This window comes from Phasianus colchicus, chromosome 10 (genome assembly GCF_987193195.1).
Source record: "Phasianus colchicus chromosome 10, bPhaCol1.hap1.1, whole genome shotgun sequence".
NCBI classification, from domain to species: domain Eukaryota; kingdom Metazoa; phylum Chordata; class Aves; order Galliformes; family Phasianidae; genus Phasianus; species Phasianus colchicus.
This window is the reverse complement of record NC_143445.1, coordinates 7,625,850-7,653,719: the sequence shown is the minus strand read 5'-3', so window position 1 is coordinate 7,653,719 and position 27,870 is coordinate 7,625,850. Positions and strand designations below refer to the sequence as shown.

Below are 27,870 nucleotides of genomic sequence, written 5' to 3'. Positions count from 1 at the left end.
AGTTTTTCAATAGAGTTCAAGAAGTTTGGGCCCTGGGCAGCCTGGTCTAGTATTAAACGGGGAGGTTGGAGGCCCTGCATGTGGCAGGGGGGTTGGAGATTCAGGATCCTTGAGGTCCCTTCCAAACCTGGCCATTCTGTGTGTGTGTGATTGTGTGTGTGAAGATATTTAGGTTTGCGTTCACTATAGGCACTGCAAAATAAATGCAGTACCCTTTCAAATATTGAGTATTTGGTTTTTCTCAATTTTTTATTTTGATACATGCATCTAGCAGCTAAGAAAAGGATACATACATACAATCTAAGCATAGTGAAATTAGAAACTACTTGTCTTCTAAATTCCAGTGCCACGTTCCCTACAAAAAAAGCAGGTTCATCTATTTTTCCATCTCATTCTACTCTTTTAAATAAAAGTATCCTTATGCATATATATATATATGCAAATATATATATGGAATATTGTATATGATTAAAAATGAACAAAGCCTATTAACATTTTTTTTTTCTTAAAACAAGCCCAGATCTTCAAAAGACTTAAATTATTATACTTTCATGTATGTGCACAGATGGGCTAAAACTGCTCATGCTTTCAAACTTTTGTAGGGTCACCCACTGTAATAACTACAGTTTGGACAAAGATACAGTTATTTTGCAATTACTTGTGCCAGCATAACATTAGCACACAGGCTGCAATTGAAGACAACACTGCAAGTCTTGCAAATTTCAGGACATTGATCACAAGGGCAATTTTTTTTTTTTTATCTTTACCTTTATAAAGATAAAAATCATAAATACTCCTGATCACAGCAAGCTACTAAAATTCTAAGGAACTTGGCTCATGAATCTATCAAAATAAGAAACATACATTTGGTGTATTTGATACTCAGAAATGCATTTTCAGCATGCCATTATATTTCCAGTATGACAAATAGAGCCACTCCTGAATAATCCTACACCAGAAAAGCAAGAATGTTATTTCTTTATGGAAACACATTGCAGACTATTCTGGAAAAAAGGTATTTCGGTATATCAGCACCACTTTGTAGACTGGTGGATCAAGAAGCCTGTTAAGCCTTTTCCCTTTGTAAAGCATACACGTACACAAAGCAGATGCAACTCCCAGGTCACTGAAATCACCCACATTTAAATGACAGACAAATATCTGACAGTTTGCAACAGTGAGTGGTAACTACAGTACATGTTGTTTTCAAATAGCAAATAGCATTCTTTCTTTAGCTTGTATTTTAATAATTTAATGTATAACACTCCTCCACCACCCCGAGAAGTTTGAGGCAGATCATTAATTTCAGGGAAATCTCTGATAAATTGTATCATTTCACTTTTCAGAAAACACAATCATCAGTTTTCCTGCGGTAGTGACAGAGACTTATTTGTGCTCACACAAAGAAAACATGGCTAACTGAAAGAGAATTGATTCTCAAACATTGCACCTACATTTTGAACTTACCAAGAAGTTTACCTAAAGAAACATAACTGAGTAATTAAATAGCTTTTGCTTTTCTTTCTTTCTTTCTTTCTTTTTTTTTTAATAGAAACATACAGAATTTATTCTGGTCTGAATACATAACAGTTAACAGCTCCTGTTTCACAGGATATGCTGTACACCATTCAAATAGCTTTTTTTCTCCCATCTCCTTCAATCATCATAATTCAACAACATCAGGAGCTACACCATACTTTAAGCTGCATAAATTGTTTCCTGAAGAGGAACAAAATAATTAGAAAGCAAAACATGCATGTAGTAACAGCAAAAGCAGAAAAATTTTACCTGTTAGGCAGCAACGTACAGTCAATATCAGGTCTTTTTGTTTTGGGAATGGCATATAGTGGATATCTGTCTCCATGCCGAATCAACACCTGAACTGACACTAGCTTAAAATAATGGGGTGCATAGCCTATAATGAAAAAAAGAAAACATAAAAAGTGAATGTTAAGAAAAAAGTGCAATGGAAAAAGTACATCCAAAGTTCAACAGCCATATACGACATTGTTCAAGCACTGGTCTCTGCCAACACAGAAACATAACTCCACCTACATCATGCCTCTTCCAGACCCCTATTTTAACAAGCATCATGCAGCATGCTTAATTCAGAGTTTATTGATATATTAGCTTGTGATTTTACATTTGTTAATGGGATACGTACATCGGAGAGTTAATTCAAACTAACTGCTGCAGCTGCTACAAGGTACACGTGTCTTCCAGTTCACTTGTAATAAACAGCATAAAATATTAATTATCTCTAAAGACTCCCACTCTTTTAATTAAGGAATTCCAATTGAGCACTGAGTGATATCAGAACCACTTCCAAAAGTGAAGAAATCAAAGAAAATACAAAAGAGAGAAGAACAGTGCATTTTGAACAGTTTAACAGAATTCAGCAACCAGTTGACATTTGCTGTACCTTGCTCCAAGCAATAAAGAACCAGCAATGCACAAAGTCATTATTTCCACTAAATCACCATTTGCAAGCATCAAGGTTACCTTCCATGCTGCGTTCAGCAATGGTAGGAATATTGCAGTAAACCTGAGCTTCGTAAACAGGATCTATTGCAGGAGGTTCTGTCAGCAAATCAGGCATTATTCTCTTTCGGCTCTTAGGATTCAACCCATCTTCCTTGATAGGGTTCACTGGGATTAAATGCACTGAAAGACACAAAACATGCACAGTATACCTTTAGGAGAATTTAATGACATACCTAACTAAGCCTTAAAAAATATATAAAGAGAAAGCTGATTTTCGTTGTAAATTTTTCACATTTTTCCAGAGTCAAGAAGACAAGTCCAGAATTTAGCGACTTCAGTGGTTGGCTAAGACCACAGAAATCCATCTCAATGAAGAACAACTTTGCTTTTTGCACTCTTGAAGCTGGCTTATTTTGTCAGTCTTCCAAGAAGCACTACGAGCATGAACTGGAAAGAAAAGATCCATTACAGGTCCAGCCGTCCCTCATCACTCTGACATAAAAACTTATGCTGAAGGACATCAGGCAAAAGACAGCGCATTTCTGATGATATGACAAACCATTTGGTAAACAGAGAAATGGAGATTCTATGACTGAGACTGAAGAAACTGGACTGTTCATCATTTTCCTCACAATTTCTTCCCCCCTACCTGGCTACATTGCCAGTCTTAAATAATCTGATTTACTTAAAGAAAATATATACAAAATACATTTAGTAAAATGCAACTGTGATAGTTATGACAAAAAAAAGAATTAGAAAGAAATGCAGATTATGCACTTCAGACATGTAGAAGCACGCCTCTATAAGGTTTGAATTTCAGGCCAGAGTTTCACTGACAAAGCCTTTTTGGGTTGTTCTGATGTGAAAGCACTAGAGAATTTACAAGCTTTTCAAGACTACACTTGTAATAACAAATGTTCTTCCCCTCCACTCCCTCCCACCAGCTTTTTCTAGTATTTGAAGAGGATCAGATTTGGAGGTGAAAACCAGGAAGAAAACTGCTAGTATTTTTGCTACAATTTATCTTTGTGGGAAAGGGGAAAATGGGAAGGGAGAAGTAGAAGAAAACATAAGAAACAATTCAGAGCACCTTGACTGCCAGACCTAATTTTACAGGTGAATTTATTCTACAATATAGAGTTGTTTACATAAAAAAAACATTGAAACACACACAAATTCTAAGAACACACAGCTGTTAATGTAGCACAGACTCCTCATTCTTACGCTACGTGCTACTTTAGACGTTTTATTGTAATCTCTCCTTGCACATCAAAACCAGAATTCAAGCATTTTCCACGGCCTAGCTAGTGTTGTTGACAAAGCTAATATCCACAAGGCACAGTGACGTCAATCCTTTCCTTCAGCTGTTTCACATTCTGCATAATTGCCCACAGGACTGGTCTTGGTGAGAACATTAAACTATAATTTTGACTTTGGCCCTTTAAGCTGCAGGGCTCAGCTGCAATTCCAACATTCATTTTTTAATTTATCTTCGGAAAAAAAAAAAAAAATTAGCTCTTTCTATGCTAGGACTGTTGTATGTTAATGGAAGACATTGCAAACCACTGATGAAATAAACTATTAGTAACTCAGAGCCTTGGTGGTATTTGTTAGAGGTTGATGACTGTGTTTTAAAGGGTACTTGCAGCAAATTTGTGTTTGGAATATAAATCCCAAACATATGAAAGCATTACAGGAGCTGCTGCCCTCTGCAAATAAACAGCATTACAATAGATGGCCTAAAGAGTATAAATGGGAAATTACAGTAGTTATGTTATATTGATCAAGTTTTCTATGTAGAAAACATTAGGAGCAAGAGCTTTCTGCTTTGTGTTAACAATTTTCTCTATAGCAACCCACAACACTGCTACTGCTTGTTTAACATCATGAAAATGTAGAGCTGGCTTTAGTATTCATGGATTTATTACAGCTGAGCATCAGTGTTTTGGATGACAGGAAAAAAACATACACCAATAGCAAGAGCTCAGAACTCTTATGTTAAAATTTGGTTAGGAGATTCAAAAGCAAAATAAGGAGCCTAATTTTTGATCCAACGCAAACACAACAGATCACATCTTTGCATTGATGTTACTAGCTATGACACAGACGTCCATATTTTCTCCTTGAGATCAACTGCCCAGTGTTCATGAGATTAAACATTTAATTTACAGACAGCAAAGTCTCATTTCTCATCTACCTAGTCAAAGTACTTTCACACTACCAAAAAATTTAAGAACAGGAAGCACTTAATCTTGCAGAAAAGAAACTACTAAAAATATTACAAGTTAAATTACAAGTAAAAATTGCACATCCAGGAATATGACAATATGTTCAGTTTACAAAACCCACTGACAACACACTGTAAAAGGACTCTATTAAGTCACCGCAGCAGTTATGGGTGCAAAATAATACTTGTGGACCAGAAACTGAATCACAGATTAGGAAGAATAATACTTAACATAGTTCAAAAAGTTGATAAAAACTGCCCTAAATTTCTAAATGCTGCTGCTAACAATAATTATTGATTACTTCATAATAGCTGGTAAGTATTACCCTCATAGTTTAGTGAATAAGCTTGGATTATACCAGGGAGAAAGAAAGGAAAGAAATTCTAACCGAAACTGCGACCAGCTTGTCCTCTTCCAAGCACATCAGAGAGGGCTGGAGTTCAAGCTTCTAAATTTGAATTTAACTGTGGCACAACCATATTATCTTCATTTCTGAAGGTATTCGTCTTAAATGACTCAAATTGTTTACAGGTTTCATCATCAAGAAGATCAAAAAGTTCTAGACACCTAAACTGCATACAGTATTTACTTTCAACACAGGGGGAATAATGCATATCAGAAGAAATTAACAAAACCATCTATAGATATCTGGGTCTTCTATTTAACTATGTTAAACCGCAACAATATATATATTGTTATATATATATATTCTTATATATGTATATCTTATATATATATATATATATATATATATATATCTTTTATATATATATATATATATATATATATATATATATATATATATAAGATCTGGATACCAGTTCATCCAGTCCACTGGAAATCTCAAAAGAAAAAAATATATATATATATAATTATTTCAGAAGGCAGGAAAAACTAGACTATAGACAGATGAATTCCAGCCGGAAAGACGCTTTGTATCTGCTCAGCTTCAACACTGTGATTCAAGGAGCCCACCCAGTAAGACTTGTTCCTCCTGTTGCACTGGAAGCTCAGTTTGTGCTTTCATTCTGGTAGCACTTGCATCACATAGAGCAGCTACTCAAAGGTCTCTGAAGATCAGATGGTCTCCCTGTACTTTTCTGCTGCATCAATCTCACCTCTGTCTCCCAACAGGGGTTTTTGGTCCATATGTAACAACACGTCTACGCATCCATAAGTAATATTGGACTGACACAGCTCAGAGTAGAAAAAAATACCACTCGTATGGAATTGAATATTATCTTGTTCCAAGCTCTGTTCTTCCAGCTGTGAATCATTATAAGATCAGAATTCGATTATGCCTTTTTCATATGGCTTTGTATAGCTTAGTGCTATTTTATGTGACTTGTTCTATTGGTTCAATATGTACTTCCTCAAAGCAGAAGTCTGACAACGCAAATATAATCATACTTAAGTCTTCGATTAAAACAGCTTTTGAACAAGATCTCTACACTGCTGTACCTTTCAAAAGTCATGCTTTACAACAGGAATATAACAATGTAAAACAGACTAAACACATGCGGTTTGATCTACATGCTTCTCCCACACCTCCAGCAGTTCCTGAAATAGATTTGAAAGACATTTAATTATCTATCTGGAAACTTCACCAACACTGAAGCTATAAAGAATATGTACATATTATGGAGATAGTTTGACCAAAAAAAGGGGGAAAAAAACAAGAAGAAAAAAAGGAAAACATAGTTTATTTCCCTACCTTTATGATCTTATTTTTAACAAAACCTAAAGACTCTACATAAAAAAGAGTTGGAAATATTCATTTTGAAAAAGCTATATCTAAGAGAGAAATTAAAAGGCTTGCAGAAACAATAAAATGGAAGCAACCTCAATGCAACTCTGGTGTGCCAAATTAAAATTGTTTAAAGCATGAAATAAACTGAACACACAGACTGGTATCAGACAGAAGTAAGCCTTGATAGGACAAAATGCAGTCCTGTGAGAGACAGACACGCACTACTCGTGTGGTAGGACAGCCAGCTACTGCTGTACACTCACTCCTTCAGGAATTTTTACAACCCCAAATTCAAACAGCATTTCCTTTTTCAAAGTCAAAAACAAGAGGAAATAAACACAAAGTCAGTGGTGCTATCAAGCTTTTATATAAATTGCTCTTTTCCACTCTATTAATCAATTAAAAATGGGCAGTTGAATTAAAGAGAATATGTTGAGTTATTTATTTCAAAACAAACAACTTACCCCATAGAACGTGAAAACACAATTTTAAAGATAAATGCTTGACTAAGAAATGTCTTTGTGAACCAAGCCAGTGGTGTCTCAACTATTACAACATAGAAACTGTAAGCACAACTTCTTTAAAGAGTAAGCAGCTCATTAGTCTGATAACCACCCAATTCCTGCACACTAGAAAATACACCAAAATAAGATCAATATTAGAAAAGTTGTTTCTAAGTAAGAAGGAGAATCACTCAAAGGTAATTTCAGTGTAATGATCGTAACTCCTACATAGCAATCAGTCCTTCTGAAAAACGTCAAGTTTATCAAATCAACTATTGTATTCACACTTCCAAGCAGGAAGCCAGTCTGACACAAATTAGACTAGCAAGCTGACATCAATTTAACAGAATTTAGTACAGCAGAAAACTAAACACAAAGAGCAGTTCATGTAGAAGAAACACTAAATTAAATTCATTACCAATTTCTCTCCCTCCTGCAGTACTAGTTAAACCATGGAAGAAACAAGGTATCACCACTGTTTATCCAAAAGAAACTTATCCATGAGAAGGAAAAAAACTCTAACATTTACCAAAATACAGCAAGATAGGCAATAAAATCATTCTCCGCTTCTGTTCCCCTTTGTAACTCCAGCCTGTCTGAGAAGCAGCACAAGTAGCCATGTTAGCTTCAAGTAAGCAACTAACCAGGAACCTGAGGTTTTCATCTGTCGTAAGACAGAAGGTTCTTTCAGGTCCATGCAAGCAGGCTATTTAAAACAGTCACATGAAAATGAAGCCACACAGCAGAAATGCAAAAACAACCCACTGTAGTAAACCTTATGCTAAGGGATAAGGAAAAGTAAACACGCATGTCAGAGAACACAAAAAGTTACTTATTCATCTTATAACTTTTTTTCTTCCCCTTCTTTTGGCTCCTAAAAGGGCACTAAGAAGGCTGCAAGGCAGAGAGGAGAACACCAGCTTCTGGAACTCTGATGATGAATGCAAAGTTGGCCCTCCACCCCATCCTCCCCCCCCAGAAATAAAAAGAAGATATGAAAAGATTGTTGTAAAGATCAGTCAGGAATTCTTCAGAACAAATTAGGCGGAGAAAAGAAGAAAATACGTACAGCAATACAAACAAGCTGGAAAAACAGATGAGACACACACGGGCTGAATGAAGTAAGACAAGACTGAAGGCATACAGCCATCGGTTTAGAAATGCCTGGGAACAGCACTGCAGGAGCTCTGACATTCTGCCACCCCAGGGCTGACTCCTGCCATCCAGCTCACACCTGAGGATGCACCCCTAGGGTCACTTTTACAGCCTGTGACTACAAACATGTCTGAACATCAGTGAAGTTTGAACACACTTGTGTGACACAATCCCCAATTGTATTAAGTATTTAACTGTACAGAAGAATAAAAAGAGATTTGCACCTCTGATGTAACACTGTACTAACAATCAGTGTCATTTTATTCACAATATACAAAGGCACAAACACAAATATATCATACTTAAATGCTGAGTGAATGCACCAAGGCATATTACCTTCACAGCAGATGAAGACATCATTAAGAATCAGATATCATTAAGATATCAGATATCATTAAGAAAAACAGACAAAGATCTTCAAAAAGCTTCCTAATCTTGTGAACACACAGCTGAGAAGCAGAAAACAATATATATGCCTACACTGAACCTCTGAAGAGGTGACAGTCCCATCATTGTCTGTCCCTTAACCGCCCACATCTCAACCTACTTCTTTCTTCATGTGTCTGGTTCCTTTAGCAATAATCCTTCTATTTTCTCCATTTCTGCAGTCTTCTGCCTGTTCAGGAACAAGTGGAGCAAAAGGCCCCAGAAGCACAGATGTTTCTCTGCAGAAAGCCCTCTATGCAATTGCTGCCCTTTCTACTACAGTGTGGGCACTGAGCTTCAAGGCTTTCTTCCCACAGTGCTGCTAACGGCTCTGTGTGCTACTGAAAGGACAAAAATGAAGGAAGCTATGGGGGAGGTGGGCAGCAGAAAGAAGAACAGCAGGGAGGTGGAGAGTCTAAAATTCTAACCCAGGAATAACAAAAAGCTCTTCTGTAGCAAACCCTTGAAGATTCCTTGGAGTGTATTTTCTTCACAGTAATTCCACCTAGTAACAGTATGGATCTCACTGTCCCATATGCACAACTTTCAGATTGCAACGGCAGCTGGGCAACAGAGGTAAGCACTTCTCTTTTAACATGCTTAAAAAGACTACGAAAATCTGAAACCAGAGAACCCAAAGTACAAACTCATCAACCTCATCACAGATGCAGGCAGTAATTCCTAACCTCGTGGTATACGCAGAAGAATCAGATGGGAGCAAACAGATGACAGATTTGTCTCTCCAAGATCCCAAAAATTTGCAAGCATTCAGTGCTAGTGGTGCTGAGTTAATTTTGGACTGGGATGTGCACATACACACACACCTACTTAATGTACAGTCAGCTTCTGACTTTCTGCTGTTCTTCCTTCTATACGAGAGATCACAGTAATTCTGGCAATTTTCATGGAGTCTGCTGATCTACAGCACAATCTTATTTGCAGTCAACAACCTACATTTCATCTTCAAAGGAAGACGGTGCCAAAAATATTCAGGACAAATATTTGAAAGTGTAGCAACCAATCAGTAGGAATCTAGGTTTTACTGAACATTCTTATCAAGTCGTTGCTTCCAATCAGAAGTGCTGAAAAAAAACATTTGGTGCAGCAATTTTGAATACACGCAGTTCATACTGCAGAAACACGGACTTCTGCAATGGCCCTTCCTCTACCATATGCTAATACCAGAAGTTAAAACCTACAGTGACGTAAACACATGCATATCCCTTCCTAGAGCAAAAATACCCTTTTCAGCTTTTGAAGGCAATGAGGAATGCTAGAGCAAACTTGCGGAACAGAAAATCATATTCTGAATTCTTACATATAGAAATTCGTCTCAAGCTTCCCCATTTCAACGGGCTGATCCTTGTAGGGTAAATTCCTACATTATATGAGAGAATATTAGAAATACATTCCTTTCCTCGTGTTCCTCAAACTGCATCTTTTGTTTCAATGTAACAACAGAGGTTTCCTTTGTTCTTCCAAAATTACTTCCTGTGATTTAATGAAGATGAGGTGGGTGCCCCTTACTTTCACTCTTGCAGGACCAGCCACCAGAGCTGAAAATCCCAGTTCCCCCCAGTTCTCGCCCCTGGAGAGCTTAGACTTCAACTCAATACACAGTGGGGATGGGAGCAGAGAGGTATGCACGAGTGAGTCATTCTCTTTCAACTGGAAAAAAATATTAATGGAAAATTAGAATTAATATATAGGATAAGCAGATTAATTTTTTGCATTTTTTTTTTCTCCATAGCCAGTGAGAAAAGTTCAGCACTGCTTCAACTGATCTTTAGCAAACAAAGCACTGAGCAGTGCCTGACAGAGATCAGCCACTGACACACACTGCACAACACAGCTTTAACAGCTGTCACATATTGGTACACCAAGCACTTATCTGAGAAAGGAGCAGTGACATTCAAATTAAGGTGCTTGACTGTTTCCCACAGCTTCAACTGAATTCAATTACCCAGAAGACAAGAAGCTGCCAAGCAGCACCCCTTGGGTAGAGACCCACAGAAATCACAAAGTACACACCCCAAGAACAGCAAAAACCCTGATGGCAGCTTGCACAGCTCTGTGCTGCCCATCAGAGCTACCACACCACTGCACTTCCATTACTCAGTTTCAACATTAAATTATCATCAAGTTGACTGCTAGAAAGCATGAACTAAAGACACATTTGCTGGCAATAAATACTAAAAAGTAAAGATGTTTCAGCTATCTTTTAAAGAAGGTCAAAGAAATCAGAAGAAAAATTACAAAAAAAACAACGTACGCAATGAAGAGGTATAGCAACTATTTTTCAGCTCACAGTAAAAGTAAAACAAATGTATTTGGGTTTCTCTGATGCATTTTCTCTGACATTCTACGCAACTTCAAAACTATCACCTGCCAAAGGCTGAGATGAACACATCTACTGCAAAGATGAGATTTAACAAAAAGCTACTTCAAGTTTTACTTGTTTTTCTTCGTTATTTTTAAGAAGTAGGATAGTTCCTTAATCTTTGGTTATTTTTATTTTGTTCTGCAGTAACTTGTCTGTACCACACAGCAATTTTCTCCCTAGAAGCCGGAACCACTTGTCATTGTGCAAGTAAGTAAAAACACTGCTTTCTCTTAAAGTTAGGAGGAAAAATCAGTTTTCAGAAGCACCCTGTATGTCACATGCTTACTGACAGGAAATGGAAACTTAACGGTGTTAGACGGCTGCAGGGGCACCCTGGCTAGCCTGGTGGAAGTCAGAACTGATTGAAGGGGGAAAAAAACGTGAGATGTTAAGTGGTTTGGTTGGTTTGTTTTAATGCATTCATTTTTAAGGGGAGAAAAAAAAAGAACCAGAAGAGTTCACAATGATCTCCCACCTTACACAAGCTCAAATACAAGACAAGGTAAACTTCAGTTGAACAAAATGGACATCTACACATAGGCACATATGTATGAGCTTTACAACACAGTTCTTTCTCTCTCCCTTGTAACAGCAATAATATTGTTGTAGCTACAACTTTTAAGTGCATCTCAACTTTACTAATCAATATTGATTAGTATGTATGCCATGTAACTGTATGTTTATTCATCAGATGAGTTGTCAGCCTGTTTGGTTGTCAGATCCCTGAAGTTTTCCACTGAGACGCAAAATCTCCCTATGGACAATACAAACTACTGTAAATTGGCTGCTTTTCTTTGATGCTTTTCACAGACCTGCTCAGCACAGCAACCACCCAAACTGATCCTGGATCAAAATTTAGAAGTTTCCTTAAAGCTTTTTTCCTCTCTTAGGAAAATTGCCAAAATCAGGTTCCTGCCCAGGGAGCGAGGCAGGTACTGACTCAGGTTCTTGTCCCTTTTAGACCCAGTGCAAAAGCCCAGCTTGCCTTGTCCACGTATTCCAGTTCAAAGCTACACAACTATGCACAGCCACCATGTATAACAGCTCTGCCAGCTCTAAAGAACTCACTCCAGTATTCTTGAGGAAAAGTTTCTTATTTCCAGCTGCATTAGATTGCATGTTTTGCTGGCTTTTTGTGTGTGTGTGTGGTTTTTTTGTGTGTTTTTTGTTTGTTTGTTTTCTACAGAGTCCCTATCTGACCTACACAAGGAAAATAAATATGCTAAGAAACTCGTTCTTGCTTTGAAACACAGCCCGGTTGTGTTTCAACAATGGTAGGCCTACCATTATGTTTTTTGAGAGCAAATTCAAACAGACATTAAATTATACAATGGCTGCTTGCATTTATTCAATCCAGATGTGGTTCTGAAAAGAGCTTTAGAGTTTTGGGTCTCCCACCTCCCATTTGTTTTTCCACTGACAATTCAGGAGGGCATATGGCATTACTTAAATAGCATCCAGGATTTTCAGCTTGACAGCAATAAAACAGCAGTGCTGACTGCAAGCTCTAGCCTTTTCAAATTCAAGAGACGACAGTCATTTTCCATTTCTCCTACCAAAGTAAAAAACTCCTCCGAACATTTTATTTTCCTACTATACTGAACTGCTGAAGTTTTTAACATGGAAAAGATCTACATCAGCATCAATTATATATTTAAGAAAGGAGTGCAGATATATGTGTGTATATATACACACAGATCATAAAGCTTCTCACTAATTACCTCACTGCTTGCCTGCCCAGTCCAGTCCAAGGGCTGGGAGGAGGTTCCTACCAGACATCTAGACAAGCTAGACACATTTCCTGCCCTTTAAGCACATTACACTGGCCAGATATTTCCCATGCTCCAGGTTACTTAGTAGCAAGATTAAAAAAAAGCCCCACTGCTGCTTACAATTAAAGACTTCTGTGAGTCCCTAACCCACCACAGGCTCATTTAGGATTCACACATGGGAAGTGTTACATAAACACAGTGCTGCAAATGAAGTCGTTGCCACAACACATCTGCACAGTTGCCATGCCTCATCAGCCTGAGAGATGTCTCTATGAAATCAGTGTTCTGAAGACTACTGATTTAAGTAAACAGAGGCTAAGGAGGTTTAATGACCTGAAAGCGTGATTTTATAAATACAGCTGATCCAGCCATTGTTACTTATCTAAAAAGATTCGTGAGCACAATAGGATTTTAAAGCTCTGCCCTGCTTCTGTCTACAGAATTCAGGAACTGGTACACAAACTAATCTAGTTGAATTATCCTGGAACGGATTTTCAGAACAGCTTTTATCAGCTGTATTCAGATTCAGAGAATGTTGTCAGCTGTTCCCATTTTTGTATTATTGTCTCAGAATAAAGGTCAGCACGAAAAGGTAGCTCCAGGGCATAAAACACTGAACATGGTTACCATAATTTGCCTGTGGGTGGTGACCTTTGTTTTAAGTGAAAGACACTTCTTTTTGTCCTGTACATCTTACGGATCTCAAAAATACTACAGTGGGAAGCTGTGCAGTACTGACTACCTCAGACTGAATAGAAGATGCTTAGCAGACTTTGCATGTAAACTGAACAGAGAGGCTAATCACAAAGTACTAAGGGTAGCGGAATAAAGTACGTATTGTCCTCAAGAACATAAATTGAAAATCAGTCTTAAGCATTCTTTTCAATCACAGCAGCTGAATGCAATATAAAAATATGGCACATGCAGAAGAGTTCAGGACACTTCAGTGGCTGCTCCTGTTCTGATACCTGGCATTAATAACACTGGTAATGCTTCAGCACTGTGACAGTGTCCCTCTGCTATTCGTACACACTTACACCTCTGTTTATTCCTTAAGGGACTCACTAACTCTTGCTACTAAGCTTTTACTTTTGTAACGGGTATGAAGAGAAAGTGTGCAGTATTGCTTTCTATCACCCCAGATAAAATGTCATTTCCTCCCTTTGGAAGACCTGAAACAATAGGAGCACAGTCATCCAGAGCTCTGAGTGCACCCGGGCTGCCACTTCTCTTTAGTGCCTTCCTTAAACGACATCCCAAAATACCCAGAATGGCTTCTGAAACTTGAAATAACATTTATTAAAGTATATTTATTAAAGCAATATCCAGATATTAAAACAGAAAACAAAAACCACACAGATTAAAAAGAACAACGAAATGAAAGGACATGTCTTTGCCCTGCACTCTACATCTCTGCACACATTGCTTTCTTGGTTTCATAGCAGCAAGTCAGCGAGTCCTTTACACCAGCTTACAAGTAAATGAATCTTTGTCACCTCTCAACAAAGCTGCTCACTGCAGTTCTCAGCATTATTTATATCCTTTACTTCACACCTTGGTCAGGATACAACAGAAAGCCTATAGAGTTCAGCCATTAGCCATTGCAGAGGATGCAAACTGTTTAATACATTAGTGTCAAACACAATCCACAGACATCTGGCACTTCCCTACATCAGTGTCCTTCAAAGACACAAACCCTTAGAAATGCAAATCAATATTTTAACTACTGCACTAAATTAGCACCTTTCTGTTTCACATCTAATCTCAACTGTTTTCTGTCCACAACCTGATCTGATCAAGAAACTGATCTCAACACCATATGCCACTGCATATCCACACCAGCTCACTTGTTTGTCCTTGTAAAGGCCAACATAGCAGCCACAGATCTGCCAGCAGCAAGCACAGAAATGCACAATTAACACAGTAGTGCTTTATAGATGTTTGTGCTGGTGACGTTTGTACCAGAAGATATAGTTATAGTGTCAAGAACTCCAAACTTCTCTGGAATAGCATTATAGATGCCTTGCAAACTATGAGGGCTGCTCCAAAAATAACGCCTCCTATTTTCTTACATTGGCTCACAGTGTCAGAGACTGATGCTGCAGTAGAGGTTAAACCTTCCCACCAATATTCCATTATATTTTGTTGCTCTGTGACAGATGGCAGCAGAGGGGTGGTCTGACAAAACGGCATCTAACATGGAAGTGCATATGAAGCAAAGATGTGGAATTAACTTTCTCCATGCAGAAAAAATGCATTAATGAATGCTTGTTGAACATTTCTGGAGACCAAACCGCAGATGTGGTGAGCACAGAGTGGCAGTGACTGGTGCGTTTCAGCCATGGCAAGGCAGACCTTGAGACACCTCCACTGGCAAAGATTATTATGAACCCTCTCTATCAAACAGTGTTACTGTGCTCTCCATATCTGTTGTAGTTTCCATGGAAATAAATAGAAGGCATTACTTTCCAAGCAACTTACAGAACTTAGAGGAAGCTAATGAATCATATTTCTTGTCTTCATCCAGTACTAATGTGCATAGTTGGTAAGCCCAAATAACACCATGGACCAAGGGCTTCCATCTTTTTTAATCCAGCCAGCTCTCAAAAATCATAAAGGGAGATCACTTACATTTTCCAGGAGTTAATATTTCACTGCAGGAAGTCCACAAAAGCCTCTGCCTTTTAAATATCCCACCTCATTAACAACCAACCACAATGCCATTTAGTATGCGTAAGCACTGCTTTCCCCTCAGTGAGTAAGCTTTAAAACGTTGCATAGGAAGTAACTTCAGGACAGAGATTACATGGTTTTCTAAAATCTTCATAGTCAAATGATGAGATGCTTTTGATCGAGTAAGCCATTACATCATTTCAAAAATGAAAGCCTAGCAAAAGCACAAATGAGCAAAAACAGCTGAAGGATAAGTTGCAAGAGAAAAATTAAGATGAGTAAGAAGAAAAACAAACTATCTAAAAACATTATGTTTATCTGAAACAGATACATTCAGTGAAAACTAGCATATTCATAAAATACAACTAAAAATAGTTTTTAATTCTGTTTGCAGAAGCATAGTGGGAATTAACGCAGGCTCCAAGCACTGCTCAGTAAAATAGACCTGTTGTCAATTCTGCAGTTTAAAAAGTTGCTCATGCTTTCCTAAAAGTGGGAAGGCTGAATGTAAGAGACTGCATTATTGCCAATGACATTAAGTTTTGCCAATTGAGGCTCCATGTCTGCACTCTAAACAAAGAAGGAAGGGCCATTTGGGTCAGAATATTCCTCTAATAAAGATGCAAAAGGCAAATCTCCAACAAAGGGCAGTGAGCAATTACTGCATGAGAAATCCATCTGCAATTAATAGGCACTGCTGTATTAAAAGCTCTGATGAAAGTAAGTAGGAGGGATAATGCTAATGCACTCTGAATTGATTGTGAATTCTCAGAAAACTGCTCTCACATCACAGTGGTCAGCAAAAATTAGCAAAGGGCTTGTATACTAAAACAAAGTGGCATGACAAAGCTGTCATTACCTTCTTAGCTTAAGACATTCAGGTTTTGTTTTGATCATATTATTCCTGCAAAACACTGAGGAGAGAAGTACAAAGGAAGGCAGCATATAGCAAGGGAATGAACTGCACCTGCAAAAGAAAATGCCTTCAGGGATGAGAATCACTTACCATTGCCCAGCCAGCAAGAACAAAAAAGCTCACCAGGGAGAGAAGCAGAGAGCAGCAGAATCAAGCACGACAATCTCTGTATTTCCCAGTATGCCCAGAGGTGAGCAAAGACCAAAAATGTGTACAAAGCACTTCTCCCAGACAGTGTGGAACAGGCAGCAGCTGTGGGAACTGCATCCACACTGTGTCCCCTACAATACTGACATATCTAACTGTGAAAATCCCAAGCCCTTGAATCCAAACCCTGCACAGAGGGGACTATGCTCTTAGGAGATGCGAGGGGTTATTTAAAACAGACTTAAACTTACTTGAACTAAACCTGAATCACCAAACCAAACTTAAAGAATCTAACAGCTGCAAATGGAAACAAAATTATCCCTCCTTACTATTTCTGCCAACAAAATAAGGTGATTTTCAGAATTAAAAAAAAAAAAAACAAACTTGTCACAGCTGTTAAAACATAGCTTAGCTCAATATACAAGTAATACATAGGAATATTATCTTTGGCTCTAACACAGGCAGACATCCTGATCCAAAGCGCATCTGCAGTTACCAGCACAGCACCCAACTCAGAATCCAAGAGGTATAATAAAGGAAGAACAGACAATTGGACTGACAAGCTTTTCTTGAGTTGATTAGGGTGACACTCCTAGAACTACAAACAACAAAAAAGAAGAATACATGGGGAAAAAAAAACCAACTTTAATAAATTAACCTCTATAAACGAAGAATTTGCTTTAATGGACCTCTGGAAAGTCAACTGGCCTACTCAAAGCAGCACTAAGTCAAATCAGGTTATTCTGAGCACTGTCCAGATGAGCTCAGCTATAAATGGCTCAAAAGTTACACAAGTAGGCTAAAGCCTTCTGTCACTGAGAACAATGGCAGGCAGTTGTCCATACAACTTGCTTATGACTAAGTAACGATGATGTAAGATGCAAGTCCAACATTCCTTGCTGTCTCATGTCTTATCTGAAATCGGTCCTCATCAAATTGAAATTAATATACAAATTTAAATAGAAGTTGCCCTCTTCTGAAAAATGATACAGTTCACTTACAAAGGCAAGTATTGGTTTATAGAAGAAAGAGACATTTTAGAAGTAGTTTAAGAGCAAAAAATACATTCTGTATATAGAAAAAATAAAAAACAGAAAGAATAGGTCTTTAAGCCACAGAATAAATAGCTCAGATTTTCTCTGTTCACTATCTCTCAAATTGTCTGCAAGTGCAACAATGCCATTAGAGTCCCATGCAATCTGTTTCCAAAAACCCTACCATATTCATAACAGACTACACTAATCAAGCTTACAGAACTATGTACAGAACTATATCATTATTACAGAATAATGATATCAAAAGAGTTTGGAAAAAAAAGTTTGTGAATCAACACAAGAAAATTCCATGCAATCATCCTGTCCCTGCTTTCCCAAAAGACTAGCACACCTCCATGTGAAAGTGTACACAGAAATGAGCTATGGACACGGTTGCTTTAGAATATGCCATAGGAGTTCAAAGGCAATACAGCTTACAGCATTTACATTGGCACAACACTGATGTGGAAAAAAATGAGTAGTCCAATTCACTAAAGAATAAATGCACACCTCAGGGACTTTCCTGGACTAGAGATAATTCCACATTTTGTGCCTGAAAAATAGCAACAGACTGCAGAAGGGCTATTGTCTAAAGAGTGCTTCAGGAAAAACGAAGGTCTAATTCACACTTTCATGGAATAAAACTATAGATTTGTTTCACACAGCCACAGTGAATAAAAATTTATAACCTTCCTCACATCATATTTTAAACCCATTTAGTTTTAAAGCCACAATCTGGTGATAAATCCAAGTATCTCTAGATAGCAGGGCTCCATTGGATGCAGAAAGATAAAGTTATCACCCATGCCCTTGGAAGAGGTACAAGTCAAGTTTGTTTAAATAACATACGAGTAGAGATAACAGAAATCATTTGCTAGTGGTACCTATTTGTGTTTTATTTGCAATTAGTCCAAGAGTCCAATTTGATAGAAATGATTCGATGAAAGCACAGTACTTCAACAAAAATGGCTTAACAACTAGCAGCACTCCCATGTCAAATATACAGACAGGGAAATAAGACCAATACATTAATCAATGTAAAGACTAATAATAATAATTACCACAAGTAATTCAGAACATTTTTATCCTATTCTAATGTCCATTTTCCCTTGCTCTTTTACCATTCAAACAAAATTCAAATAATTAAATAAAAGAACATAACTATGAGACAGTCCTTAAGAAGCTGGTTACCTTCTGGGTTAATTAAAAAAAAAAAAAACAAACACCAAAAACTGCATATTATAGTAATATAATTATTAAAAGATGTAATTCCGCATTTTGAATTCTTCGAAACTTTCCTGTGGGTATAAGAAGAATTATCTGAGTTGGGTTTCAAGAGAAATGATGATGATTTTCTATCTTCATCTCCTTCCCTCTATATTTAACCCATGACTGTAGTTAGGACTTGCTAATGCCTAACTAATGACCTGCAGTTCATTTTTGAGAGGTATTAGGCTTTATTTACAAAAGCCTCCAACTGTATGCTTTCAAAGCTCACATTAAACTGTTTAAATACAGCTCAACTTACCATGATGGATGGAGCCAAAACATGTATTTAAAGAAGATTTATGAAGTTCTGTAGCCTGCCAAGTAACTTCTACTGGTCAGATCCTGTCTGAAGCAACTTAACCCCATCTATTTTTAAAGCAGATATTTTAAAACGATTGCTCCATTTTTGTGGGAGAAAGTAAAACTATCCCATAATATCATTCTGAAGTATTCACCATATCTCCTCTGTCTTCAAGTGAGAATTTCTATATAAAGTAAACATGCATTCTGCTTTCAGGATGGTACATTATATCACCACTTTTAAAAATCACACAAAAAAAACCCACATCTTATTAAAATCTCCTATTAAAAAATAAAAGCCATTTCTGACCAAAAAAATCTTTAATTTACAATTAGCTTTCTTCATTCACCGCTTGAAGTACACAGCCTTCAATATAATATTTGTGGATTTGTTCTTTCCCTTAAATATAGGTTAAGTTAGTACATCGGAGGAAAAAAAAAGGAAACAAAGAGACTTCTTATTAGTGGAAAACCTACCATGCTTATGATCTTGAAAGCAGAACTCAGGAGGGAAGACACTGCTCTCCTTTTAATTTAGCATGACGTGTCAAAAGCAAGTTGTCAGCATCAAGAAAAGATTGCAAAGTTGGAGCTTTTTAGATCAATGTAAGAAAGAGTACGACAAGCTACATTCTTAAAATATGCAACATCGTTAATTACTGTTGGTAAGGAAGTGTTAAGGAAAGGAAAGAGATTGTAATGAATTCACTTCTGGATATGTATTCCATCTAGAAACTGACAGAGGCTTCTTGGTCAACACCTTGAGTGTAAGGGACCCTCTCCATTCTTTTCTTCAAAACTTACATGTTGGAAAAACCCAAGTCACACATTTAGTCACAACCTTTGCACACCCCAGCTCTTCCCAGTGTCCCATTCTCTGGCTGATGGGCATTCTCTCAGCATTCTATGGCTGATGGGCTATTGGTGCAGCTCACATCCCCATTCCAGCTATGTTTAATTTGAAAGCAGCTCACCAACCTCTTGTAGACTCTAAAACAACTTTGCTGGTTGTTCTAGGGTGCAAGTGAAAATGTAATTCCGGCCTAAAGACCCCAGTTTGGTTTTTAAGCTCTCCAAGCTCCAGGTGGTGTCCATAATAGTTCCATATGGTGATAGAAGAGTTTTGCCTTTGCTTTGGAGATGGCATTTGTTCCAAGTTTAGATTAATCTCTCTACAAGCTGAAGCTGGTAGAAGTTAAAATATCAGACTATTTACTTACAGCTTATCCTAAGCTACTTGGTCCCTGCTGGCTTGTATAGCAGTTCTCATTTTGTAAAAGTACCTATATGCATTTAGGTATTGACACTAACCTTCCTGATGGCTGCTTTTTGTCAGGTGCTTTTTAAAGTACTCCTCAAACTTATTAATCTCCTGGATTCCCTCTTGCACAAGTGTTCTCTCTTAATTAAGTGGAAAATTAACTTGCTCTTTTGATGAAGACTCATCCTTCCATATACCTACCTCCTCTCCCTTTTCTAAATGAAACTCATTTTCGTGAACAATTCGGTTTCATACTCACAGGAAGCTGAAAAAGGAATTTGGAGCCACAGATTTGTCTACTACATGCAAATGAGTTTAAAGATCATACCACAGAATCAAATACTTTGAGTTTGTTTTTTTGGTTTTTTTTTTTTTTGCTGATGTTTTTTTTAACAGTGCAAAAGAAGGAAACTCTTCAATATGCAGAAGACATGAAATACAAAGCAATCCTCTAATATTATTTTTTTTTAGCCACAAGGCAGGAAATTACTCACTCTATGCAAAGTTATACCTATATATAAATGTACATACCAGCAGAAGAATAATAGAGCTTTAAACCAGTTTTACATTACAATCATATCATTGAATGGTTTGAGTTGGAATGGATTTTTAGGATCATCTAGTTCCAATCTCCATGTCATAGGTAAGAACACCATGCAGTAGACCACGTTGCCTAAAGTCTCATCCAGCCTGGCCTTGAACACCTCCAGGGATAGGCACCACAACTTCTCTGGGCAATCTGTTCCAACGTCTCACCATTCTCTGAATAAAAACTTTCCTCCTAACATCTACTTTAAATTTCTCCTCTTTTCATTTAAAGCCATCCCCTCTTGTCCTGTCACTATCTGCCCATGTAAAAAGTCATCTCATTCCTGTTTATAATCTCCCTTTAATACTGGAAGTTTATGACAGGTCTCCTTGCCGCCTTCTCTTCTTGAGGCTGAACAACCCCAGCTCTCTTAATCTGACTTCACATTAAAAGTGCTCCAGACCTCTGTTCAGACTCATGAATTTCTTGCACTGGGGGCCCTAGAACTGAATGCAGCACTGCAGGTGGAGTCTCAGAGAGGGGAACAGAGGGGGAGACTTGCCTCTTTTGACCTACTAGCTATGCTTCATTTGATGCAGCCCATGACTCAAGACAGCAAGAACAACAATAAAGAACATTTACCCTACACTACAGGTATGTCTTCTTCCTTGCCTACCTTCTGTCAGCAAATAATTACATTGGCATGTATTCTATGCATGTAACACAACTTTATCTTGCAAGTGATACCATTTATAAATTGGGTGATAAGCAGTCATTTGGCACAATGCTCATCTGTCAACATAAACAAGCATGCATTCAGGACCATTTTCCTACTAGTCAGCAGAAAACGACCACCCTCTGGATTGACTGAGAATTAATTGATCTGAAGCACAATATTATTTATTTTTCTTAAACAAATCAACCACTTATGATGAGCTAATTCAGCAGTTACATTTTCCTAATGGAAGGGTATAAGTAAGTTCCAACACTCAATACTTTCACAGCAGCTTTCTCAATCCTGTCTGGTCTGATGCAATGTAAAATACAGATTGCAGCAGTTCTTACTCATATGCATTTGATTTAAATTCATGGGAGGACTAAATCATATTCAATTACTTAATTACATTGCAAAACTAAGGACTTTTTCTGAAATAATCTTATTTGAAATGATTCTAAATTGTATGGATTCCTATATAACACACTAAACTGTTTTTATTCTTATACTTAGTTCCCTATTATTGAAAAAAATTACAAATATTTAAATACAAAAAGAATGCTTAAGCAACACGTAAGCACGGGCATTCTTAGAACATCTAGGGATCACCTTTCTCAGAAAACACAAGGAAGATGCACTTACAGAACTGTAGACTGAGGCTCAAAAAGGCAAGTAAGGCTGCCAAAGCCAGCAAGAACAGAAACCGGTTTCGGAAAAGCATTATTATTCGTTCTGCTTTCTCTTCATGGTTTCATCTTCACGCATCAATGGTTTCTGCAAACAACAAAACATTGGTAAGTGTATTTCAGAGGTGGAAGTATCAGCTATACCTAAGAAAATTCAAAGAGCCTTTAGACAGTGTCAACTTGCTGCAAAAGTTAAAAGACAACATTGAAAAAAACAAAACAAAACCAACAGTCTCCTGAAAATGCCCAAATAAGTAAAGTGCATAGAAATTGCTGAACTGAGGCTCTGTTTTGACAGATGCCCAAATAAGGAACAGTATGGGGGAGGCTGGGGTTCTCCCCTTCCTTCTTTTCTTAAGGGAAAAGAAAAAAAAAGAAAAAAAAAAGAAGCTGCTTTCATGTGTAAGAGATGAATTTTCCCAGCACTAACTGTGCATTGCAGGGAATCTTCTAAGATTCTCTGATTCTTCGAATCAAGTTCTGTTTACAACAGTGCATCCAAATATGTTGACAGAAAAAACAGCAGTGTTTCTTAATGCTCTGGCATTTATTTGCTCATGGAAAGAGACTTCCCTTGCTTCTTTCCTGCCTTTGAGAATGAAATTACTTACATATAAAGCATGTAATTAATACATTAATACTGTATAATGTAATTAATACTCTTTTATCTACCTTTTCATGAAGCAAGATGGATTAGTTACAAAATCACAGAGTTCCTATTAGCTGTTCTGCACTCAAAAAACGAATCATCTTACCAAGACCTTGATGCCAGGCTCTGAGCACTAATAAGTCAACTAGAATCCAATTCTGAATTCCTCATACTTTTTCCCTTATCAAATTTCTTATTAACATTTGAAAATGTCTTATGAATCACTGAATTTCTTTTCTTGTTTTATCTTGTTGTGATTGGTCTTAAGGAGTGGTGATCATTGAACTGGACCAATGTGATTTATTTAGGATCAAGCAAAGGGATCAAGAGCATCAGGAGTGATGCTTCAAAAACAAAATCACTGAGACTTGCAATGAAATGTATTATGCATTCATATTTTGCTTGACTGATGCCTCTCTCATTTTACTTGGAGGGCTACTGTCACAGCTTTTAGAAACTGTGGCAAATGGAAAAAAAAAAAAAAAAAATGTAGATTCTGAGAAGCAGGAAACCAGATCTGTTACAATATTTTTCCAAATACCAGGAGCACCACAAATGACACATGCAAGCAGTAATAAAAAGTTAAAAAAAAAAAAAAGAAAAAAAAAAAAGAGAGAGAGAGAGAGAGAGAGAAAGAAGGAACAATTTTAGCAGTTCCAGTTTCACAAAATCATAGCTCATCCTGGAACATCTCAGTGAAAGGTATGCTGAAACCAAAATGAACTTAAGCCAAAGAAACTATACAAAGTTGTGATGGGAAGAAGGTAAAAGGATTAGTGAGTACAGAATACCAGGAGAGAATGAAGCAGTTAAACCAAGCAGATGGAAGAACAGAAGGGGAGTCACAGGAAAAAGCAAAATTAGATTCAGACAGGAGAAGGTAAAGCACGTTAAAAAGTCTCAGGAGCAAAAGCTCTTGTGCACAGTGTACACTTATTAATACAATCACTGCACATATAAAAGCTGCCACAAGAAAGGAAAGATGACAAGACAGGAGAAAAGGGGGGTAACATCTCACACTTCCGAAATAGTTTAGAGCAGAAGTTTAACTAGCTTTAAATCTTAGTTGCAAGACCAGAAATTTTAAAGCAGTTCATTTTAAATGCTCTAGTTAAGATATGATAAACAAAGCAGAACAATTTTTCATTTAAATATATTTGTACTGCTAAGTCTCTGTGTTACAACTGATCAGGAATGGGAAAAGTTGTTGTTGAATGACTTAACTAAGAGCCCATCAATACAACCCATCGTCAACTGCCACGTGGTATCACAGAGCCAGGAATCAGATGTGTTACCTAACACTGAACCCAGAGTCTCCATCCAGCAGTACTGGCATGTGAGGTACTGCCAGAGAAAAGCAGCACCTAGCAAACACAAAGTGAAGACAGTGCAATAAGCATTGTGAGCATTCACGGACAGGAGCATTTGGAAGCACATCATAAGACAGGAGCTAAAAACTTAACATAAGAGCCTCAGGAAGGAGGAAAAATGAAACAACCTTACCTCCCCATGAAACGTATTTTCCTATGCAGACAAAACAAGCCACAGAGCAGAGCAGAACACATTCTGGTCTTCAGAATATACTAACACATAACCAAACACAACAAGAGGCTGCAGCAGACCTGCTGCTAACGTGACATTTAGAGAATATTGATCTTTACCTATTTGCTCTGCACACAGGGCAGAGTGCAGGTCATGCCCCAGTCTCACCACGTCCACTCCGAAGCTCTTAGTACTCAAAGGTCACCAACTGGCAATGCTGCATTGCTGCTCACCAGGCATGGGCCTTGGCTCTTTTCCTCAGAGACAGGTAAGCAGTAATTGCTTTCAAAGGTGACTATGCACCTTTGTACTGCTGCGAACAAACAGAGTTCATCATTTTAAATACTAAGCACTCTGGCAGTTGCTTCTGAGGTGTGCCAGGAAAGCATTGATTCATGTTCACTTTCAGCCAAGAGAGAACACAAAACTGGATTAAGACGACCTACACAGCCCAAAACTTATTTAGACAATGCTAATTACAAGCATGATACGCATAAGCAGTTTAGATATTCTGAAGGATAGCTAATAAAGCATTCTATATCTAAATAAAGATAATTAAAAGGCTACTTCAGAGCCACCCTATGTGGTATAAGTACCTACTCGCAGAATTTTTTTTTTCTTTAAAATTTATTCCACATCTAAACTTATCACCAGAGCAACTTACAGCATTTAGAGCCCCTCCAATTCTCACCTACTTTCACAAGACTACGCCAAACCTGTGCTAATGTAGGACACTGCACGCTCACACAAGGGTAAAAACAGTCTTGCAATTAAAGACCAGGCCAGGGAGTCAGAATATTACCCACACCTCAGCTAGGCTCATCGCATTATCTGTTTTAGGCCACTTCAACTGAAAAAGTTAATGATTCCCTAGAAATGCTGGGAGGGCAGCATGTCTGTGAGCACGCACAGGAGGCTGCCAGGAGCCCGGGCTAAGCATGCAGCTCCCAGCAGAGCAGCTGCTGTAACTAACCTACTTTTTGTTCAGCACTGCCTGAGTGTTGCTATGTAGCACTCCACGAGCAGCCTCCTGCCCTTGCACCCTTCTCCTTATGTGCAAAGCACAGAGATGCTGAGTTGAATAGTTGAGCTATTTCTTCGGAACATTTTAAGTCAGGCCTTGAAAATGTAATTGGATCAATGCTTTTAAAGATTATATGAAGTCTTACGTGACACTAAACCACAACTAAACTTCTATACCAATCTACTGAAACTGTTACATCCTCTAAATTATCTGTAACCACACAGAATGCAAACCTACTAGCTAGCATGAAGCATAAGCACATTATTACACTGAATCACCATGACAGCTTAAATGAATTTACTTGATTAAAATAGCATGTCTCCATAAATAATCAATAGTACTCATCAAAGCCTGCTTCAGTAGAGTCACTCTATTATCTGATGTGGCACACCAAAATGACACAGACTGCTGAAATACAAGCTAAAGTAGTCACAATGAGATAGCAAAAAAAAAAAAAAAAGCAGCTTCAAAACAGAAAGACAGCATTAAGCCTGAAATTACCTGTATGCCAGACAACTTTATTTTCTTGCAAACTTATACTGCTTACAAGGGAGAACAGAAAGCCTGTAGACATTATGAAATTCATTTGGAATAACATTTGTAGATAGTTTCAGAAAAAACATCATGAAAGAACACAGGGATATACTAATAAAGTGATGTTTCTTCCATGCAGAATAAGCGACTTGATAATTTCTTATTGTACTTGCTTTTTCATGCAACTTTTATCTTTCCTCTACATCTGCAGGTTTATTTTCCAACAGAAGCTCTGTTTTGAATGTGCCTGAAACGAAGGTGACAGCTCCTAATACGACTGTAATGAAGAATTCTGCCTTTACTTTCAAAACACTAAGGAATGATGCTCCATCAGCTATTCCCCAGTCATTTGGCAGCAGACTACCTGGCAGTATATTTTCCCCCTAGTAACACCCAGAAGTCCAGCATCCAGGCATTTTCACACAGCTGAAGAACTTCATACTCCTAAACCAGAAGCTGCAGAAAGTATCTCTGTAAGCAAGTAGCACAAGCCAAACCTTTTCTTTGATATTTCAAAGGACGTGGCAGTGAGTTTCTTTCTTTATTTTGAGTTTGTTGTACCCCTCCAATAGGAGTGAAAAACAGTGGCTAGTATATTGTGGTTATGACCAAACCCACCACTGCTACAAGCATTTAAGGAAAGAATTAAAGAAGAGAGGAAACAGGATCACTCAGGATCACTCAGACAATGCTGAGGTCAGCACAACCTGCTGCTTAATTTTTCACGCTTGTAATTTTCACATGGAGGAAACCCTCACAGAATTCCTACAGTTGACTATAATTTCAGGAACTTAAGCTGAGCATGCTTTTCCTGCACCACTGATGTTGTATTTTGCACAATGTCGAAAAGCAACAAAGATAGCACCTGCAAAATTGCTAATCAGAATTCTTTATTTTCCTGTCAGGAAGAAAACATATTCAATTTTTAAAAGCATTAATGACAAATACATCTTATAATGGATAAAATTAAACAAAACCTACACAGTAACACTACGTACATTAGTCCACCCTCCATGAGTTAAGCTGGAAGTTAGCTACCATGGAAAACACAGAAATTGACAGAAAGCACACACAGGTCAGCAGCTTGTTGAGCCTTAACAGAAAAGAAGAGATAAGCAAAGACATGATTAAAAAAAACCTTAGTATGTATCACGCCACAACAGCAAGAAGTTAATATCTACTAGAGCAGAATTACATATTAACATATGTAAAACATAACAGCTAGCTATAAAATGTTCTAAAAAATTTATTTTCAAGTTACATAACATTTCAGTAGCAAGCATCTGATAAAAAAAAACACAAACAGCCATTTCAGTCATTCAAGTTTAACCTACTTTGGTATTTAGAACATTTAAATATCTACATCTAAATTTCCCTTTTCTCCAATTCCAAGTATCTTCCTTATCTTCTCAGTTCTAAACCCTCAGGTTGGCACAGCTGGTCTTCTTGAGACATTCAAAAGCTATTGAAAATGGCACAGCAGCACTGTCCAGCCTGTCTAAGCCGCCAACACAAGCTCTTACTTCCTTAAAGCTAAGAGATCAAATAGATCTCTTACTCAAACAAGTCTGGTCCTTCTATACAGCACTCATTATTTTCAGTGTGCAGTACATTTACATAAGTTTCAAAGACTCCTCGTTGCTACGGAGAGCCCAGACACAGGTGGTCCACTGACAAACTCCATCAGTGCAAGCATCTTAAAACTCAGCTGGAAGAGATTTAGAAAGGACAGAGTGCAGTAGCAAACATCTTAAACTGAGAAGTGGGCAGGAGATCTCCAAATCTCCCCAAGGAATGGAGATTTTAAATTTCCAAAATCCTAGGTGTGATAAACCACTTCCACTGCTCAGATTCAAAGGTTGAAAGATAGAAGAAGGCTGAGACTGCCAC

The 27,870-nt window shown here is 37.7% G+C and overlaps 1 protein-coding gene across 7 annotated transcripts in view; it reads right to left on the bottom strand.

Annotated features, from left to right (window-relative positions):
* Positions 1-27,870, bottom strand: part of PXYLP1 (2-phosphoxylose phosphatase 1) — a 56,419-nt gene that overhangs the window by 13,445 nt on the left and 15,104 nt on the right. For 4 of the 7 annotated variants that reach the window (XM_090147213.1, XM_031596399.2, XM_090147215.1 and 1 more), the window contains exons 3-5: positions 22,188-22,319; positions 2,503-2,664; positions 1,789-1,915 (exon numbers count right to left, since the gene is read on the bottom strand). In XM_090147213.1, the coding sequence (XP_090003339.1) occupies positions 1,789-1,915; positions 2,503-2,664; positions 22,188-22,266 (368 nt within the window). In that variant the 5' untranslated portion in view covers positions 22,267-22,319. Of the gene's footprint in view, positions 1-1,788; positions 1,916-2,502; positions 2,665-7,494; positions 8,236-22,187; positions 22,320-24,541; positions 24,736-27,870 lie in introns of those variants that run through there. The other 3 variants (XM_090147211.1, XM_031596398.2, XM_090147216.1) reach the window with 3 other exon arrangements.